The 17483-nt window shown below is 44.4% G+C and overlaps 1 protein-coding gene across 3 annotated transcripts in view; it reads right to left on the bottom strand.

Moving 5' to 3' along the window:
- The window catches only part of IYD (iodotyrosine deiodinase), a 54247-nt gene that overhangs the window by 24468 nt on the left and 12296 nt on the right, over positions 1–17483 (bottom strand). The window contains exons 2-3 of one of the 3 annotated variants that reach the window (XM_075596559.1): positions 8017–8211; positions 3377–3557 (exon numbers count right to left, since the gene is read on the bottom strand). In XM_075596559.1, coding sequence (XP_075452674.1) covers positions 3377–3557; positions 8017–8211 — 376 coding nt within the window. The remainder of the gene's footprint in view (positions 1–3376; positions 3558–8016; positions 8212–17483) is intronic. The other 2 variants (XM_075596560.1, XM_075596561.1) reach the window with 2 other exon arrangements.

Below are 17483 nucleotides of genomic sequence, written 5' to 3'. Positions count from 1 at the left end.
TCAGTATTATAGTATGTTTATTATTTTTCTTTGTATACTATTACACCACTTATGGTTATTTTTATTTTTAACATGTTTCAGTTGTGCTTAGCAGTAATATCACAGACATTGTTTTTATTGTATAATTATAGATTATATGTATGTTTTATATATGTTTTTTATGTGTATATATTGCGTGTAACACTTTTATCATGTTCTGTTATTATTTATTGTTGCTTTATGTATCCACTTCTTCCGTTTCCCCCCCTCCTACCCCCTCCCCTCCCCTCTCTTCCAACCCATCCAGCCCTGCAAGAGTTAATGGTTTTAATCATTACTTAACATCCAGGTGTTTCAATGTGCATCAATCTTACTGGCATATATATATATGGCATCTCTTTTAGTATAGCTCATCCCCTGAGGAAGTCGCATATCGCGACGAAACGCGTAGGGAAGGAGCTAGTATATATATATAGCCATGTGTAAAATTGGTGTACAGATCTCTCTCATGCTGGCAGTAATCCTGGTAAGAAGGCAGGGTTGCCAGTAGTGATCATGGAGGTTTGCCCTCAAACCCCTGTGATGTGTCATATATGTAGCAAAGGAAGTGACAACATGCTTTGTGTCCACTGTTAGTGACACAGAGGTGGGTCTTTCTGGAGCCTATATATTACACAGAACTCCCAAAAATTAGGGTTCAGGTTAAGTTCTGCTGGTTGAGAGTTGGAGTTCAAGGTCTGCAGCAGTTCAAGTCTGTCTGTCAGAGTGGCCAAGGGACAATCTATTACACACGGTGTCCAGGGACCTGGCACAGCTGTGGTCTCCTTAGGGGAGAGGTGGAAGAACAACTCAATTAAAGAGACAGGAGGAACTTTCTGCATGGAGTACCTCGGCAAGATGTGCGGCTAAGTGTCGGCCGCTGTGATGGGCAGTCTGCCACAAGACGTGCAATTAAAGATGCCCTGGTTCAAGATACCCTTCCTGTGTGAGTCTGGAGTTATTCCACAAGAAGATGCACCTAGGAGTTCCCCGTCAGACACTCCTCCCTGCTACAGTAGGGATCCTGATGGGGTGAGGCGCTGTACCAAATGTGAGTAGGACTCAGCACACTACCTCAGACGCCAGTCATGGTGATATTCCCCATTACCAACCAGCAGGAGACTCAGGAGTCCTGTTGCCAGCAGGTGCACCACATGACACACACATGTAACTGGAGACAGATTACACCCACAGGGGCCAATATGAGATTGGGTGGGGGTCGTACCGATATATATATATATATATATATATATATATATATATATATATAATGTAAGTTAAGGATTGAACAAGACATATAACCCTTCTTTTTCAGTTGCTCATAACTCTCTCAAAAAAGTCATCAATTTGTCTGAAATTTAGAATTTCAGGTTGGATTGGCAAGATCAAATTTTGAGCACAGTTGGTTGTATCCGTTTGCTACAATTTTACATGTCATTGCGCGGTATCTATGAACAATTTCATAGTGAAGTATATGAATGAAAGAGTCCTTGTAATCAATTGCTACATATGGTCCTTAGGATAAAAAACATAAAAATGCAATTGAAAAAACTTTGTTAAAGTGTAGTTAAGGTGTGTAAGAATACATGATTCCACAAATTACATCACTGATGACATCAAATATCACATCACAAATTACATGATACCATCACATCAGTGAATGTGGGGTGTATAAAAGGTGATTATGGAATTGGTGAAGTCGACCACATATGTCAGAATGTCTGTAGCACACCAAAGACTATTACTGTAGCACCTTGGAAAATGTCCATTCCGACCAGCACTGAAAACTGTTCATTCCTCAAGCTATCATCTCAACCAAGCATGGGGGAGAAGTGAGGATGGGGGGGGGGGGGGGGAGGGGAGATAATTGAGAAGCCTGCCACTTGTGGGATACAGAGTAGGTAAAAAAGAAAGGTATCAGAGAGGACTGACACTTGTGAGGGTTGTGGAGGGATAAAGGGTCCACAGATACTTGGGGAGGGAAGAGGAACAAATGAATCACAGTAGCCTGATACATCTGCAGGGGCGGTGTGAGAGACACCGGAGAAGCCAGATCCATGGAAGATAATGGGATTGGAGATGCCTCATGCTTCTGGTGGGCGGGTAGAGAAAGGCACCTGAGAAATGTAATGCTTGTGGGTGAGAGGAGAAAGGGATCAGAGAAGCCATATGCTTGAAGTCGAGATGGAGAAAGGGATTGAAGAGGCCTCATGTTTCTGGGGAGGGGAAGGAGACAAGGATCAAAGAGATGGGATACTTCAGGGGTGGGGAAGAAGGGTCTAGAAAAGCCTGATGTTTTAGGAGTGGGCAGGGGGAGAAATGGACCGGAGAAGCCTGGGTGTTTGGGGCTGCATTCCATATTCTCTGATGTGATAGCTCAAGTCATTTGTGATATACAACAAAATGGCAGAATAGAGTAACATGGAGCTGGCATCCCACTTGGTTATGAAATCACTGCTCTTACTTGGGGAGAACAAATTAACAGCAAAGGTGAAACAAGTAGGGGATTCTGGGAGAAGAAAGAGCAACCATAAAGTCTCCCTGATATTTTTGCAATCCTTAAGACTAAAAGGGTTTATTAAATCAGTAGATTTTGAGATAATTTTGGGGAAATAATATTGTACTACTTGTAATTCGCCAATCTTTGATATTCTTGTTTTATTCTGGATCCAGGGTCATGTCTAGGGTATGAATGAACCCAGCTAGCTTCAACTCAGGCCTCTTTCCAAAGCACAACAAGTCCTGTATATTTTCTTCACTTTATTTAGGAAAGCAGCAATAAAAACAGGCACTTGTGGATAAGATGTTTGTGATGGAAAGGTGTGTCTCTGTGGATGCTTTGTAGTTAAGGGGAGGTGAAAAGAATTGGCCTTGCCATAGGGGTGTAACATAAATGTACTCACTCTGCCAATGTCAGGAAGTAAAAGACAGTGGGTACTGCTTGTGACACAGGGATAGGGGTCAGGCCAAACTAACTGTCAGCAGGGACAGGGGGGAATGGGAAAGCCCATTAACTTGGAGGACTGGTGATGTTGCCAGGGTAACCAGAGGTGTGACAGACTGGAAGGAAAAAAGGCAACATAATGTATCCATTCCATCTGCACTGGGAGTGGAACTGCAAGGAATGTAACATCCAAATACAGCTATGAGGCAGAACTGCCAAGGAAAGAGGGGTGGGGGGTGAAACAGAGAAGGCAGAAATGGGTATTTCTGTTCCATGACATGTTTAGCTCAAAATTGATTTTGGGTGGGAATGCACTATAAACTGTTCAGAAACTGTGTTTTCATAATATACATAATACATATTTTATGTATGGAAACATGGCACCCATCAATGCATCTATGTTTAGTGCTTTACCTCAGTCTCTTCAGGTCATTAACCCACTTGTCTCCCATTCTCTTGAGATAATTTATTTCTTCTTCCTCTTCAATAATCTCCCGAATTTTATGTTTTGCCTCTGGATCTTGCACTACCACAAATGTCCATGGTTCTGTATGTGCTCCGCTGGGGGCGGTCCCTGTTGAATACATCACAAATGCTATGTTGGAAATAATACAAATCAGTGTTAAAATGTGTTCAAAGCAAACTGGCAGGATTGTGATTCGGAAAGTTTTTAAAATGTGTACTAAATGTAGTTACACTTTAACAATGTACCTCTTAGGATGCCAGTGAAGTCAAATCCAAAAGAACTTTCATCTTCTAATCCTATGGTTTTGACTTTTGATCCTAATATCAGGAATATGTTGCAACTAATGACCAATTTTATCTTGTGCAATAGAGACTTGTTTCCGTATTTATTCAGTTTCTTGTTGCATGAAGTGAAACCTAAACTGAAATACTGATTTCACCAAAACCTTACCGTAACTTTTTTGTATTTTCTCAAACCTCAATTTATGTAAGAGTCGAATCTTTGGGTTGTCCCTATGAGATGCATTACATTACAGAACCACAAGCTGTATTATAATTTTAAAAAGTTGTAAAATTGTAAAAATGTGATGCCTCCTTATTTCTTTGGTGACACAGTAAACCTGGTAGCTGAACAGGGAAGGGGGGGAGGGATGCTTTGCTCTAACTATGAATGTAGTATAAAACTTTCTAGAATTGAATCGAGGTGCCACCGGAGGATCCAAATGCAAATAGCTAAGGAATAGGTAGAGAGAGAGAGAGAATAGGAATCATCTTTGTTGGTGCACACTTTAAAAAGTAAGGAAGGTGGCCATATAGGCCAACAACATCAAATTAGAAGAAAACCATATTGTTGGTCTATAGAGGCAAATGATTCTGGAGTGTGATGGTGAGGGGGTAACAGGCTCACTAATAAAGGTTAAGCCCACTTGGTTACCCCTGAACTGTGTTTTGGGGTCTTAGAGTGTTAGCTCTTGGACCCGTGTATTGCGCATGTGTTGCCTTGCAGTGTGTAAGGGATACAGGCTAGTGTAAAGGAAGCAGGTTAGCATACACTCTATCTCAATACACCAAAAGACTGTAACATATTTTAACAGACGCATGTATAGAAGAATATTTTATTATTTATTTATAAAATATTTTACCAGGAAGTAATACATTGAGAGTTACCTCTCGTTTTCAAGTATGTCCTGGGCACAGAGTTAAGACAAATAATACATGTTTACAAATACAGTTACATAATGAGCAGGGTATACATTATATACAAGACATTGCATGCACAGTTAAAGATAATGTATATTATGGGCGTATGAAACAGTTACAGACCAGATTAAAATGTGTGACAGCCTTAGATTTGAAAGAACTTAAACTGGTGGTGGATGTAAGAGTCTCTGGTAGGTTGTTTCAGTTTTGGGGTGCCCAGTAAGAGAAGGAGGAGCGCCTGGATACTTTGTTGTGCCTTGGGACCATGAACAGTCTTTTGGAGTCTGATCTCAGGTGATAGGTGCTGCATGTGGTAGGGGTGAGGAGCTTGTTCAGGTCGTTGACAAAGCCCCGTAAGAGCGAAACGCATTAGAGATACTTTGGGGGACCTTCCCTTTTAATTTTTGTTTGCATATGGCACAATAAATACTTTTTTACGCCAGCGCAATCCAGCCTTCATTCGTAAGTGTCCAGCAGTGCCCGCTGCTTTTTCTCTCTTCACAGCGAGAAATTCTCCCCCCGTGTACTACAAACAGCGAGGAGCAAGCACATCCGGACACATCAGATGCAGTAAGTGGACTTTGTTTTCCATTCATTACGGAGCTTCCCCAGGAGGATTTGTCTTATATGCGGATTTATATTGAAGGTGTCCGGTGCCGGTTGAAAAACCTCCCCCGGTCATCCCTCTCTTACCTTTACCGCTAGACTATTCCCCACATTAGGGGTTAAGTCATTGGACTTGACCTGCTCCGTTTATTATACCATCATTGTGTGATATATTCCAGATGTATATGGACATTATTCAGACTCTCTCTAACCTGTGGGAATATGTATACTCTGTAGCACACGTCATTGGGGTGGTCACTCACCTCAGTTCTTCTCTAGTTTTTATTCTTTAGTTCACATTAATAGTTATACCCTATGGGTCATTCAATTATTTTTCTATAGCTAGTTATTAGCAGCACCTATAATTCCAAGTGCCTGCTACCATTTCATCATCAGGTCTCACAATTTGGTACTAGCCCTTATCAGCTCAATTTTGATACCGTTAGGCTTTAACTAGACATATCTGCCTCTATAGACCACCAATATGTTTTTCTTATAATTTGATGTTGTTGACCTACAGTATATGGCCACCTTCCTTACTTTTTAGAGTGTGCACCAACAAAGAGAATTCCTGTTCTCTCGCTCTACCTATACCCTAGCTAGACGCAATAAACCTCCCAGAAAATTTAAATCACCTGGATCGTATCAAGAAGACTCTTGACTTTCAAACAATATAATGTTGTTGTCTGCAATTTTAAAATGGTTGGCCTGAAAAATTCCAAAATGCATGAACCGTGAAGTCTGCAACATTGACTGACTCCCTGCTACAGATGTTGCCAGTATTAAAACAGGAATTGAAATGTCTATAGGGCTGTCGACATCCAGGGTTAAGAACAAAGTAATATTTCTTTGGGAGCTCAACCCCCCACCCAATATATTGCTCAGGGTAGATTGCCTCATTAACGAGTATTTACTGTATGTAATTTTATTTTACCTTATGCTTGTGGATATGCCAGATATAAAAAGCTTTCTAACCAAGATTTTTCCATTTAATGCAGGTCTGTTAGCAAGAACGTTTTTTTTATGATAAGAAGAAGAGGCGAAGAGTGATGAACATAGACACACAATGCATATCTTAATCATTTGTAAGTTCCTTCCTAATTCCTTCTATTGACACCACGAATATAGAAGTTAGGCTCAGAGGCCCAGATGCCCAAAGCTCCATTCATTTATTATTCACTTTTTTAACGTAGCTTTAACCAAACTTACCGTTACGTTAATGCTAATGCCTGTGCCCTAAGGAGAATAACGTTCTGATAACCTTGAATTAACCACTGGAATGTGGTATCGATACATTTCTACGAATGTTAAGGTAACACGTGCAGCCATGTAGCAATACAAATGAGATACTAATGACTCGTAGCTTAACATCGCAGATCTTCTAACCGCCGTTAAGATTAGTGCAGGGAAATAACGTACCAATATATACACCACTCCTAAACTTGCCGTTAATCACAATCAGACCATGATTATCCTAACATTATTTCAGTCAATAGGCTATAATGACAAAGGGATATAAAAAGTGGTATCCTAATATATTATTTTTGGTACATAGCACTTAGCACTTTTTATTGAAATAGTTATGTGTCAAATCAAGAAATATATGCACAATTATATACCATTCAGATACAAGAGGCGCATCTGATAAAGTATAATTTAGGTTATGTAATAAACTGTATAATGTATCTATTTGTTTAAAGTTCATGTAGGATATGTTTCTAACCGTTACCGTTATGTGTTATCTATTGTGTACCAACTAAATTACGTGTGTACAAGGACATTACAACAATGTATTGGAATAATTACAAAGAAACGGAAATACTTAACTGACCAGTTATTCACACACACCGTTAAAGCACTCTGACTGAAAAATAAAGTGATCAAACAAATTGTAACATAAACCATGTCAATTGACAAGGAACACAAAAAAAATATCTCTTACTCTTTATGTTTAGGTAACGCGTGTGTTAATTGGAGCGTACATTCGATTTTACCCTATGCACATGTGCATTTTATTGCTTAACGTGTCTCTGCGCTATTAATGTATCAGCTAATGCATTAATTGATACGATACTGCTTTTGATCACGGTCGCTATTTTTGCCTACATTATGATGAGTTTTAAGGGTACCCGTTAAACTCATGGAAAATAACATCTGTTACCTATTTAAGTACAGTTACATTATTTGCCCTGATTTAACCGAGCTTAGTGCATCTGGGCCAGAGTAAATAATATAATAATGCTAAGAAGCACACGTACGAAAAACAACCCTCGTGGAAATTCAATTGCCAAATACAATTTTTGCCTTGGTACATACTGTAGATGTGTAAGAATATACTGTAGTAACTTATGTTTTTCAATTAAATAAATACATTTATAAAAGGCTATGGGGTGAAAGTTTACCTGTCCTAGTCTCATGCTACTAATGGCCCACTACTGGTTTAAGACTTTGTAGCCATAATACTTATTACTTTTTCAGCCAGAGACTATTTTGCATTAAATTACTAATAATTGTATCGGGGAAATTATACCTAATTTTAACTGCAGCAGGAAATCCATTTAGTCTAAAAAGGCAGCGGCAAAATATGAAACCACTTATGTGTCTCTATTGTAAATTGGAGATAGGTAATGAGTTTAACAGTTTACACACACATGCACATACACACACACACTATCAGGGGGATACTTATAGTATTGTAAATGTTTTAAGATTCTATACAATATAGCATGCTTATTTCTGGAGGTGTATTATATGCCCTAAAAAAATAACATGCTGTGAATTACCTGCTGTTTTGATGATATTGTCAATGACCTCTCTTGGGACAGGCTCATCACTGATAAACCTGACAGACCTCCTTTGGTTGAGTAGCTCAAAAAGTTCCTTTGACCTTCTGAACATTTCATTCTCGGGGAAACGTGTTGGGGAGAACGGGACATGCATGATATTTTCTTCCAAGCCTTGCCATTCATCTTGCTCTTCTGGAAAATCAAAATAATTATGATGTGTGAAATTTGCACATACAGTATCATATAAAGTAAATAAATCAGGTCTTCAGCATTCTCTTTTTGCCTGTTTTATTTAATGAAAAATAATTTATTGAAACCATTTAAAGGGGCAATGTCTTTTGCTCAATCCAGTGATATTTCTGTTTAACAGTTTGATTTTCCTGGTTTACCCTGATTACATACTTAATCGTAAAATCCCTCATTCATTTTTTATTTCAGAGATGTGTTGAAATAATATTTAGCTTTAAAAATAATAATTAAACACTGACCTTTTAAAACTGCTTTATTAATCTCTCAATCACTGTAACCTTGGAATGACTGCAGCATTCATTCTGCAAACAGTCTTGTATCTCCTAATATTATCTAATAAAGCAGAATGTACATGGCTGCATTGTATATGTAGCTATGTATTCTTTTTGGCTACTAATCTGCACTGCCAAACACATAAACCATGGTACCAGTGCAGGCAGTGTTAGGCTCAATTCGGGTTTTCCCCTGCAGTAAGTAGCTCCCTTGAGTGACAGGGAGAGGTGGGCCTAGGGTCTGTGTTCTGCCCAATCAGTGGCTCAGACCTGGACCCTCCCCCATGGTACTTAAGGGGCTGCACAGCCAAATTTAGTGAGGGTTCTCTCCCATGAGAGATAGTGACTGATGAGAGTGTGGAATATTGGCTCTGATCACATTTCATCCCCTCCCTTAGGGGAGTGGGACTACTACCCCTCATCCCACCAAGGGGTAAGGGAAGAGCAGAGGATAGGCTCTTGAGGCTTCAAGTCGCAGGGTTAATTCAAGGGACCATCCAGAGGAAAGAACATAGTTCAATCAGTTCAAGGCTGTATTCTTTACATGTGGAAGAAAAAGTTACAGTTCTTTTATATACCCTGCCTAGGAGTGCAATTAATCAGGGGGTATAAGAAGAGAGTTCTCCTGCATGGATTGCCTCCGGCACTCCTGGAGCCTGCAAGAGATGGAGGAACCCCACCTGTGAGAAAGAACCAACCAACACCCCAAAAGCCTGTCCTGTCTTCCCCACCAACAACGGTGGAACCTCAGAGCTTCTGTGAACCAGCAAGTAACCAGCACATGACACGTGTAAAAGAGTAATCTCCCAGAGTGTGGGGGAAAACTTGTTACATTTGGAGGTGCTGCTGAGATGCTCAACAGGACAGGCTTTTACTGTGAAGCAACACAGAGAACGGATGTACGCTTCCAGTCTGAGTACTAAGAAGGATGGGGGGCTAGGTGTAGTGTCCAGGGGACTCTTGTCTACCAAAGCAAGGGGCTAACGTCTCCGCCAGGGAGCTGCAGCCTGTGATGTCCTTAATGTGAAGTAACCTGGGTTGAGCATATGCTATCTGTTCTAGTTCGTCTCACCCTGAGGACTGATATGTAGGTGCCTGGAGGGGGTATTCTGCTGTCGGGGACCCAGAAACCTCAGGAAGGGGACTATAGGATCACAGTCAAACAGGGTGGCATTACGGTATTGATGGGTAGTGTCCGAGGGAGGTGGATCTAGAAAGTTAGGATTGCCAGAACCTCCGTTTGAGGAGCTACCACAGTGCTATTAGCAGCTCAGAGCACATGGAGCCACAGTGTATTTGGAGTGGACTGTCAACGTGTGCAGCGTACTGGAGGGGGGTTTGCCTGGCCAGGGGTATATTCGCCACCATGGAAGATCTACAGCGTGAGTGAGGAGCGGTTTCCTGCCAAAACGAGAGGACTGCGGGGATGTAAGGAATCCGCTCCACGGTTTACTGGTTGCCTTACCTTGCAGACCGGTGCAGTTCTGGAACAGCTCTCCTGAGGTTTGCTGCAGCCTGGATTCACTCACCAAAGCAATACACACTCCCTCTGGTATCTACTGCAGCTGTGCAGCTGTGCAGCCTTTCACTGCAACCTATACTTGCATTCACTCATTAGGAGCAGTACCTTCACACCCCCGCCGGGGATTGGCCCGCTGGCCTTTAAGTACTGTCTTCCCATAATGCTCCCTGCCGAGCATAGTCCTAACTGGATGTCCCTACCTGTTCTGCCACAAGCTCTCGCTTGTTCTCCAATGCTGATACCAGGTTCCGCCCTGCGTCCTTCAGTTCCCTTCAAGCCGCTTGTTCTCCTATGCTGATACGGAGGTTCCGTCTTGCGTCCTTCAGCTTCCTGTTCTCCTGTGCTGAAGCAGAGGTTTCATCCCTGCGTCCTTCAGCCTCCAGGATTCCTGCACTGAAGCGGATGTTTCGTCCCTGCGTTCTTCAGTCTCCTGGATCCCTGCACTGAAGCGGATGTTTCGTCCCTGCTTCCTTCAGCTTCCTGGATTCCTGCACTGAAGCGGATGTTTCGTCCCTGCTTCCTTCAGTCTCCTGGATTCCTGCTCTGAAGCGGAGGTTTCCCTGTGTATCTCCAGCTTCCTGGTTCCTGGGGCCTACTCTTTCCCTAATCTAGAGAGGCCGTGTCCTGGTTCCTGCGCTGAAACAGAGGATTCCCCAGTCCGCTCAGGACTCTTGCGCTGTGCACTGGTTTAACCGTGCAGCTAGGCGGTGTGCTACGCTGGTCTGCTTACCATCTCCTGTGACCAGCACCATGGGCCATGGTCGTCGCACGCGCAGAGGCCAACCCCGCGCTCCTAAGCTGAAGCGGGGCTCTCCTGACTACATGTTGCCGAACTATTGCTTGAACAATGTTTATCCTGATGTCTCCTGTCCTGACCCTGGCTTGTACAATGACGACGCTGTCTTCTCCTATCCTGATCCTGCGATATATGACAACGAACTGCGCAATCCGGATCAGCCTGCGCGGTCTCAGGTCGGTGCTTTTACAACCCCACCTCAGCCTCGCGGTCCGACCCTGGTTTGTGGCGAGCAGAACCCTGACAGTATGCTCGGCCACACAAACTCGGACCGCCCTGTGGTGAGGGTTGGTAAGTTTCTGTCTGAAAGCCTGTCCCAGCCTGTAAACCAGTCCCAGTGTGAATACCAGTTTCTATGTGAGATAATACCCCTGATTGAAGATCTGATTGTGTTTGTAGGTTTAACCCCTTTGCAAAACAAATGCCGTAATGATCTCATGATGAAGGTTTACCGCCTCCGGGACTTAAAACAATCGCTGGCTGCTTGTATTTGCTTTCCTGGTTACCCTTTAACTTGGGAAAATGTGTACCCTTTAGAATTGGACGACGCCCAAAAGGAACTCTCTTCCCTGGCCTTGTCTTTAGACATTTATATAGCACTAGAGGACCCTCTCCTCATGTTGGCTGATGCCCAAAAAACACTCTATATCCTTTCCATGACATTGGACATTTGCATAAAGGAACAGGATCCTCCCCTCGCCAGCTTCGCTGCCGCTTGGCTGTATCCCTGGTCTACCACGGATCCTTGCCCTGATTCTATGGCCGGGTTCCCTGACACCAATGATATGTTTACGTTAACCCCTGCCGATCAGTCCTGTGAGGTCCCCCTGGAGAATACATATGTTTCAATAGCCAACACTAAGGTTCTACTATCAGAGAATAAGTCCCTTAGTTCCCCTATTTCTAACTCCGAATCTGTCACTCCAGGTCTTGAGGGTTTTCCAGCTTTAACCTCTGCTAGGCAGTCCTGTGCGCTTTCCCCGTCAGAGAAAGAATCCCTAAATTCTGTTCCCAGGGTCATTTCTGTATTAACCCCTGTGGGGCAGCTCTCTGAGTTTCCTTTGGTAAATCCCTGTTCTCTGTCAGCCATGGTCACGCCCCTAACTCCAGAGGAGAGATTCCTGGTCTCTCCTAATACAGAGAGAAGATTACCTATGTTTTACTCTCAGGCATTGTCTGCATTAACCCCTGAAAATTCTTGCTGCCTCCAAGTTAATGCCTTCGTTTTAGCCTCAGAGAATGAGTCCACAAGTCAGACAGCAGAGGTTGCATTGAGGGATTCCCATAACCGTACGGAGTCCTTAGATATTCTTTGCTATAAATCCCCTGCTTCAGCTCAAGTTTCCGCAGTTTCGTCTCCGGAGACTTCGGCTGAAGTTCTGGTTCCCGATAAATGTATTCAGGAGTCAGGTTTTTCCCTAAGCTTGGTCGCAGAGTTCCTTCTCCCGGGTGTTTCGCTGAACCAGCCTGTCGCCCACATAGCGGTGATCCCTGCTTCAGCGCATAGTTCCCACATTATGGAGTCTGCAGTAATTTCTGGTTTCCCAGACATTCCTTACCAAATACCTACTTCAGAGACCAGTACAGTTATGATTAACCCCTGTGTACTGTCTGAGTTCTCCTCCTCTTTAAGCTTAGGGTTAAAAGCATACAGTAGTCTGTATGTCCCTCCTGGAGTTCATATTATGTTCCCAGGAATGTTTGCTGACGCACGGTTTTCTCCCAAAAGTGACGCTTTTTCATATAGATTAGTAAAAAGCTTGCACACTGTTTCCCTTTTCGCTGAATTGTGTCTTACTAGTTTTGAGACTCTGAGAGGTAATGATTCTCCTTCTGATTCTGAAGCTCTTCCTACAAGGAGTATCCTGATTGGGGGTCCCCCTGATTTCTCTGTCCAGGCTAATTCTCCAGGGATCAGCATATCTGTGGTCACTCCCTTAGTACTGTCTGAGGTCACCATGCATATATTACAAGTCCTGGGGTTTAAATCTGAGCTATTTAGCTGTCCTGCCTTTGCTGAAACCCAGTCCCTCAGTACTGTGTCTAAATATGCCCCAGCAAACATGGGGTTACTCTGGGGGGAAATTAAAACTCCTGTCTTAAAGGGTATTTTTTCTCACATGTCCAGCAAATCTAGAACCTCAGTAATTGTTTCTAAGTCACTTATCAATACATCTGATTTTTTCTCTAATCAAACCCAGACACCCTCACTATCGGTTAGGAGTCCTGTGATCAGAGATTTTGCACTAGAAAACACACCAATTCATGTTTTTGTCAGGTTAGGTACCCCTGTGGTTAGGGCCATTGCAGTTTCGGAAAAGACTCCTTGTACTCCTAAGGTGCCTGTCATTAAGAGTTTTCATAGTTCATACTTGCTGCTTGTTGATTCTCAGGGCCCTGTCACTGAGGTACAGACTTCAGCTTCTGATGTTAGCTTCCCTCCCACCACTACCCTGGCTCTGCCTTTTTCTCAAGCTACTGATTTGAAGATCCCAAGGACTATTCCTGATTCACTGACAATATTATCTCCCAATGAAGATTTCCCAGTATTGGAGAGCTCTACTGTTGTTTGCTTCTCTGCTCCTGCTAAACCATGGTTTTGTCCCTCGGAATTTTCGGTTGCCCCTGTTATTTCCTCTCAGTTGGAAATACTCTGTACGTATCCCAAGATTTCGGTCCCTATGCCTGGTTTACTGCTTGCCTTGTCACCTTCCATACCAAGACCGGGAGATGCTTCCAACCAGCCTATACCCTTACTAACCATTACCTGGGAGCCTTCTAGAGGAAAAATTCCTCGCAAATTCCAACATGCAGTGGTCAGCCAAGACTTTTTCTGTTACAAAGTTCCTCCTGGGGTATTCGATCAACTATCAGGGCCGCTGATCCTAGATTCAGGTTCCTTTATTAAAGACTGGGCTTTCAGTGGGGGTTCTTCTACCGTTTCTGCTCCGGAACTCTCTGGTTCTTCACAGCCCTGGATTTCCAAGACATTTTGCGAGGCGAGCCATGTACCAAGGATGTTTCTTCCATCAATCTCATATCCTAGAACTGTACTCACCAAAGAACTGCTCGTTTACGGATGCCCTTTCTACCTAAAGAATTTTAGGAACAACTCAATGTCCCCAAGGCCCATGGATGGTCCTGTCTGGCCACAGTTCTCACCGGGGGGTGGGGGTACACTAAGGACTAATCATGAGTCTCTGGAGCACGACTCTAACCCCAATCCTAGACGGTTCAGCAACAATTCCCGGTCCTCCAACTCTATGAGTGCTCATGTTTCCCCGGAGGTCTCGCGTGAAGGGGGGGGTACTGTAAGGAATCCGCTCCACGGTTTACTGGTTGCCTTACCTTGCAGACCGGTGCAGTTCTGGAACAGCTCTCCTGAGGTTTGCTGCAGCCTGGATTCACTCACCAAAGCAATACACACTCCCTCTGGTATCTACTGCAGCTGTGCAGCCTTTCACTGCAACCTATACTTGCATTCACTCATTAGGAGCAGTACCTTCACACCCCCGCCGGGGATTGGCCCGCTGGCCTTTAAGTACTGTCTTCCCATAATGCTCCCTGCCGAGCATAGTCCTAACTGGATGTCACTACCTGTTCTGCCACAAGCTCTCGCTTGTTCTCCTATGCTGATACCAGGTTCCGCCCTGCGTCCTTCAGTTCCCTTCAAGCCGCTTGTTCTCCTATGCTGATACGGAGGTTCCGTCCTGCGTTCTTCAGCTTCCTGTTCTCCTGTGCTGAAGCAGAGGTTTCATCCCTGCGTCCTTCAGCCTCCAGGATTCCTGCACTGAAGCGGATGTTTCGTCCCTGCGTTCTTCAGTCTCCTGGATCCCTGCACTGAAGCGGATGTTTCGTCCCTGCTTCCTTCAGCTTCCTGGATTCCTGCACTGAAGCGGATGTTTCGTCCCTGCTTCCTTCAGTCTCCTGGATTCCTGCTCTGAAGCGGAGGTTTCCCTGTGTATCTCCAGCTTCCTGGTTCCTGGGGCCTACTCTTTCTCTAATCTAGAGAGGCCGTGTCCTGGTTCCTGCGCTGAAACAGAGGATTCCCCAGTCCGCTCAGGACTCTTGTGCTGTGCACTGGTTTAACCGTGCAGCTAGGCGGTGTGCTACGCTGGTCTGCTTACCATCTCCTGTGACCAGCACCATGGGCCATGGTCGTCGCACGCGCAGAGGCCAACCCCGCGCTCCTAAGCTGAAGCGGGGCTCTCCTGACTACATGTTGCCGAACTATTGCTTGAACAATGTTTATCCTGATGTCTCCTGTCCTGACCCTGGCTTGTACAACGACGACGCTGTCTTCTCCTATCCTGATCCTGCGATATATGACAACGAACTGCGCAATCCGGATCAGCCTGCTCGGTCTCAGGTCGGTGCTTTTACAACCCCACCTCAGCCTCGCGGTCCGACCCTGGTTTGTGGCGAGCAGAACCCTGACAGGGGAAGAGTTTGCAAGTTGCAAGCTTTTTCTTGCAAATTCTGTGCAGGGCTTGGTGCAAAGCTAAGCCTCGCTCTGAAAAGTGTCCAGTTCGGCGCAAAAGCAGGAGCCGCGCCCACATGCTGTGAGTGTCTAGGCCCGAAAGCCAAGGCCACACCTTCTTCAGTGTGCCAGTTCTCCTCATTTCACCAGGGGGAGGAAGCACTAATCAACCCAAAGAGACTGTCACCACTGTGGGAGGAGCCTAATGCGAGCTACTGCACCCTCAGTTCCTCGTGGTGAGCTAGCTGAGAAGAGCTAAGCACTATTAGTGCTGAACTTTACCCTGCCAAAGTTTACACTACCATGTCTGGGTGTAAGGTATCGCAATACCGCCTACTAGGAGGCTTCCTGGTAGTAGAAATGAATGGGGAGAGCTACCTTAAGTGCATCTGCCCCTGATGCGACTTTCCGGGTGGAGAGGCGAGCCTGATATCAAAGTGCCCGCAGTGTGGAGCACCACACCTAAAGCCAGCGGTGTCGGTGCCTACTATGCCCAACCAGAGAATAGATGCAGCCTTTCTACAAGAGAGTGCAGCCTGGACTGCGACCTTGTGGGCGGACGCTCCAAAGGAACCATGTGTCCTGGTTCTTGCTACAGCTAAAGACTTACCGGGTAAGGTGACCGCTCGGGAGGAATCTTGGGCAATTCCGGTGGTGGCGTAGGAGTGGGACCACTACCTGCAAGTCGCCGCCAGCGAAGGCGAGGTGTCCCGGTGCTCTTCCCTGGGGGCGAGTCCCACCCATCATCGGATGGCGACAGCATCAGAAGGTGATCCGTGGTGATGCTCCGGCCAGAGCATCACTCCAGTGCGGCTGCGGAGGATAACGCCTACAATCAGGATCGTGCAGAAGCGGAGTCCTGTGCCGATGACGTCACCATGAGCGACAGTGCAACCCAAGCAGCGGAGGAGCGCCTCGGCCGTGGCGGCTCCTAGAGAAACGGTGCCGGACATGTCTGCTTCCAGTCGGGAGGACCATGCGACTGCCAGGAGCCAGCGGAGTGGTGAGGATCATCTTGCTTCTTCCCTCCAGGTTCCCACAGAGGAATCCGGTGAAGAGGTACCAGCCTGTATGTCTTCCTATGCAGAGGATATCAACACCCTTCCGATCCAACCGGAGGACATTGACAAACCCCAAAAGCATGTCCTGTCTTCCCCACTAACAACGGTGGAACCTCAGAGCTTCTGTGAACCAGCAGGTAACCAGCACATGACATGTGTAATAGAGTAATCTCCCAGAGGGTGGGGGAAAACCTGTTACACATATACTGTTCTTTTTCCTGTATCCTATTGTGCCTGTTCAGTGTGCTCCATGATAACTACAGTATGGGTGAGTACTTTAAGCAAAAGTCCCTCTAGTTGCCATTTACTGTACATGATAAATTACTGATGACAAGAGAACAGATGTGAGTAGGTTTCTTTACTGTGCATTTAACCAAGCTGTGCTGAAAAGCGGAGTAATGCGGCAGGCATAAGCTCATACGGGTCCATGTTAAAATAGATTTGAAGCAAAAGGTGACACACTGTGTGCTCATTTGCCTGTCACTTCCCAGACATGTGAAAGTGCTATGTTATATTTTTGACATGTTATATTTTTATTTGTTGTATGCTGTACGGTGGAGGGTTTGTGTCACCTTTTTAACCACCATAACTAAGATAATATGTTATGACAAGAATAATTATTCTGAAGATAAAATGTAAAATGCATTTGTTTTGTTATTGCTATATGGCATAAACTGAATAAGCTTTATCTTATACAATGGAATATTCTAATTTGTTCACCAAGAGCAGTAAAATAAGAAACGCTCCAATGCCAGTCACTTCCAGTGTCCTCCTCTTGATCCTGCTCCTACTTCCTCCCTCATGTCTGTCTTTTACCTTCTCAATTGCCTCCATTCCCTTTCATTTTATGGTCTTCTCCATAATTTCCCTTTAAAATTGGGTTATTCGTATGCCTTTTTCCCAGTCCCCCTCCCCAACCCCCAAATATGGTCCTATATGTAAAAGGTACCTTATACTATTTATTTATATTTTATTTATAAAATATTTTACCAGGAAGTAATACATTGAGAGTTACCTCTCGTTTTCAAGTATGTCCTGGGCACAGAGAAAAACAAATAATACATGGTTACAAGTACAGTTACAT

This window comes from Ascaphus truei, chromosome 4 (assembly GCF_040206685.1).
Source record: "Ascaphus truei isolate aAscTru1 chromosome 4, aAscTru1.hap1, whole genome shotgun sequence".
Classification (NCBI taxonomy): Eukaryota; Metazoa; Chordata; class Amphibia; order Anura; family Ascaphidae; genus Ascaphus; species Ascaphus truei.
Note: the sequence above shows the minus strand (reverse complement) of the source record. Positions and strands in the feature narration are given on the sequence as shown.